At 40.2% G+C, this 3,536-nt stretch overlaps 1 protein-coding gene across 1 annotated transcript; it reads right to left on the bottom strand.

Moving 5' to 3' along the window:
- Nucleotides 1-370: 370 nt before the first annotated feature.
- Nucleotides 371-3,289, bottom strand: LOC104963617 (motor neuron and pancreas homeobox protein 1-like). Its single transcript, XM_010792228.1, has 3 exons — nucleotides 2,833-3,289; nucleotides 1,590-1,750; nucleotides 371-976 (listed from the first exon to the last, which is right to left on the bottom strand). The coding sequence occupies exons 1-3, from the start codon at nucleotides 3,287-3,289 to the stop codon at nucleotides 647-649; spliced, it is 948 nt and encodes a 315-aa protein (XP_010790530.1). The 3' UTR covers nucleotides 371-646.
- Between the last annotated feature and the right edge of the window lie 247 nt (nucleotides 3,290-3,536).

The raw sequence follows: 3,536 nt of genomic DNA, 5'->3' as shown, positions 1-3,536 counted from the left end.
ATAAAAAAAACATCTTGGTATTTTCTTTCCACACCCTATGCCCTTAACTTTACCAGGGTGAAAAATAATCTATTATTTCTTATTTCTTGTTTAAAATATGAGAAAAATGGATGGGAACATGTAGCCAACATGTGTAACAGACCAGCATGTCCTTATAACAATGTAACACTGACACTCTTTACAACATGATTTCCAAGTCAATTTTCTGTCTCTTTATCCAATACCTTCCATAAAAGTGCTATTACCCCCCCCCATTTTCATACAGTTTAAGTACATGTTCAAATATAATTAATTCATTTCAGATGATAGGACAGGAAAAGAGGCTACGTTCATCATGCGCAAATTATAAATCAGAATTATTTGTTAATTGATTACTGACCATAGCCTATATAAACCAATAAATGTCGAGGAACACAAATGTGGCATTATTCTTGTATAATGAGATGCGTTATGTGCCTGATGTGCCTGATGTGCAGATGACGGCACCCTTTTGCTTTTTTGGATGGTATAGTACTATGGGCAGGCCTTTGACAAAAAAATGGTCCTCTTCATGCCACCATGTTTGTGCACCTGATTGCATTGTGTATCGTCCCTAAGAGTAATAAACATAAAAAGACGTACAATAAAAGCATGCTGCCATTTGCAACTATGGGAAAATCCCACTTCTTGTTCTTGGGCTTTCTTCCTCCGGCTCCTCCTCTGAGTAATAGTTCCCTGTTCCTCCTCCAGCGTGCCTCGAGAAGCCTACGGAGCCTAAAGAAGCCGCCCTCAGCACCTCTATCTCCTCTTTCTCATCCTCATCATCCCCTTCTATCTCCTCTTCATCCTCCAGGCTGGAGCTGTGTGAATCACTCTGAGGCTTGGCACTGTGTATATCCATGGCAGCTTTTTCTGTGTCAGTCAGAGGTGACTTTTGTTCCTTGGCTTTGCGGCTTCTCTTCCACTTCATACGCCTGTTCTGGAACCAGATCTTAACCTGGCGAAGGACGAGAAGAATCATGACAGTTAAACTGTGTACAAATAGTACGTTTAGTAGTGGGGGTTCAGGCTGCAACAAAGGATGTTCCTTTTTCACAGATGTATATGTTACGGAATGTATGGAGTTTAGGCCCACATGTGTTTTTTGTTTTTTTGGAGGGCTGAGATTAAAGTCAGAGTTAAGACTTTAGACTCAGAATTAAGAGTTAAATCATATAGAATTCTCATGTGGCCATAATCCTCTTCCATAGGAATGTTACAAAACAGGACGTCATGGTTAAATACAAGAGACAAGGAAGAAGCAAAATAGTTGAGTATATACAGCACATTTCAGACACAAAGGCAAATCAAAGTGCTTAGCAAAACCATTATAACACAAGAAACAATTAAACTAATTAAATATACTAAACAGATAGAAGATAGTTAAAATTCAGCATTATAAACACAGTTAATGCTGCATAAGGTGCAATACTAAAATGTTGTTACACAAACTCTGGAAAAGCATCTTTATTATCTTGAAGTTATTCCATCTTTGGCGACTTATGGAATGTACTCACACATTGAAATTACGGGGGATAAAACAGTTAAAAACATGCTACAGGCTCTCTTACCTGAGTCTCAGTTAGCATGAGTGAAGTGGACACCTCGAAGCGCTTAGGCCTGGACAGATACTTGTTGAGCTTGAACTGGTTTTCTAATTCTAGCAGCTGCTGGCTGGTGAAAGCCGTCCTGGGGCGCCGACACTTCCCCAACAAACCAGCATGGGCTGCTGCTATGAGGGAAAGAGAAAATACAGGTTATTCTTTGCGCATGTCCTTGTTTAGATTTGAACATTTGTAATCGATTTCTGTAAGAGCACTATACCTCTCTTACAATATTATGGATATTGGGCCAATAAAAAAGGATAGATGCATATAGGCCCAAGTGAAACAAATACACCCAAAGAAAACTATAATTTTAAAGATATTTTTTTCAAAAACATTTTTAAATCTTCCAGTTTGGTTTCCACTTCCCTGTTTGCCTTTTTAAGGCCTCCCTACCTGTCTGTCTTCCTGTCTGTATATCATGTGTTCTCGATCCGTTAACATTTATTGCCTTGATGTGAGGTCGTGGTGAGAGGATATTGCTTTGGAGGGGTAATAAACCATAACATCGGAGACCATTACCTTAATGAAAACACCATAAATGTTATCAATTGATTAAGTAGTAGGTCTATTTCAGTTGTTACCTTGACGGTAAATGTTGCATGTTATTTTGATGAGATATTGTCCCTAAAAGACAACACCTCAATGTCACGGCCCTTTTAAAGCCAGAATCAACACACAGGTGTGAGGAGGAGGCTCGAAACATATAAATATATTAGCTTACTAGTTGACAATACCCATTACAAAAAAATGAACCAAACAAATACATAATTGTAATATGTTTAATAACATAATTCAAAAGGAAACATTTGATTTTAAGGTCTAAACTGGAAATGCTGCTATTTCCTGGATCGAAAATGATCCTCTTTCTATAAATCAGGTAAAATAACAATAAGGAATATGTAATCAACAAAAATAAGATGTTTTCAAGAGTATACTTAATATTTACAGTTATATAAATATAGAACTATGTTGTAAAACATATGACATGACATTATAATTCATTGTATGTGTTAAATTGTTATTCTTTTTTATTATTATTCTTTTTGTCTAATCTATGACTTTTGGATATCCATGTCATTTTAATGGGATTGTTAAAAGTCTTATCCACAAATTCTGAAATGGTTAAACATGCATTATAGTTTTTCGACCGTCTTAAGTTACAGGAAGTAAAATAGATACAGTTTAAAACTACACGAGATGCACTCACCTCCATAATCTCCGAGTCTGGGTATCATCATCCCGGCCCTGATCCAGGGCTCAAGCGGGTGCGTCACGGCCATGTGTGCCCCCTTTAGCTGCTCATGGTACGGTTGGACCAGCTGCGTGAAGCCGGGGTACATAAAGGCGGGGTGCTGGCCTCCGAGGGCTGCCAGAGGATACATGGAAGCTGGGTGCATACCGAGTAGACCCCCATGGTGTAGAGCAGTGTATCCTGACTGGGACAGGCTGAAGAGCTGGGACTCTGATAGTACTCCTGGCAGGGCTGGAGAGTAGTTCGTTGGGTTTGGACGTGGGGAGGGCGTCTCCGAGCCACGGGTTGACACAGGACTGCCACCAGGGCTTCTGCTGTAGTACAACCCCGGGGACGCACCATCACTGTCCGTCCTCTGCTCCACGTCGTGCGCCAGCAACGCTTCAATGCGAAAGTTTTTAGATTTCTCCATGGTGATAGTCATTCTGTCCCACGATGAACTTTGAAGCACTTATTTCTGAGAACACTGTGTTTTTCTTAAAGTTTACAAGCACTTCTATATTGTCACTCCTCGTCCCCTGAAGAAATCTCTCTGACCTACTCCACTTATGGCTTGTGCGTAAAAACCACTTCGCTCACTCCAGCAGTGAGCTGGGAAACTACTCGCACCCACGAGCGTTATAAAGTCTGCTGCGTTGTGATTGGCCAGAGCCATGCAG

The sequence above is a fragment of the Notothenia coriiceps genome, unplaced genomic scaffold, assembly GCF_000735185.1.
Source record: "Notothenia coriiceps isolate Sejong01 unplaced genomic scaffold, NC01 NC01_scaffold00036395, whole genome shotgun sequence".
NCBI lineage: Eukaryota > Metazoa > Chordata > Actinopteri > Perciformes > Nototheniidae > Notothenia > Notothenia coriiceps.
The sequence above is the reverse complement of the archived record's forward strand: the minus strand, read 5'-3'. Positions and strand labels throughout refer to the sequence as shown.

Bases quoted from the DNA above. Each gene is read 5' to 3' on its own strand.
- LOC104963617 (XM_010792228.1), bottom strand. From the start codon at position 3,289: ATGGAGAAATCTAAAAACTTTCGCATTGAAGCGTTGCTGGCGCACGAC. The intron at 1,751-2,832 runs GTGAGTGCATCT...TTTCCCTCATAG, and splicing joins CAGACTCGGAGATTATGGAG to CAGCAGCCCATGCTGGTTTG. The intron at 977-1,589 runs GTAAGAGAGCCT...GTCCTTCGCCAG, and splicing joins TCATGCTAACTGAGACTCAG to GTTAAGATCTGGTTCCAGAA.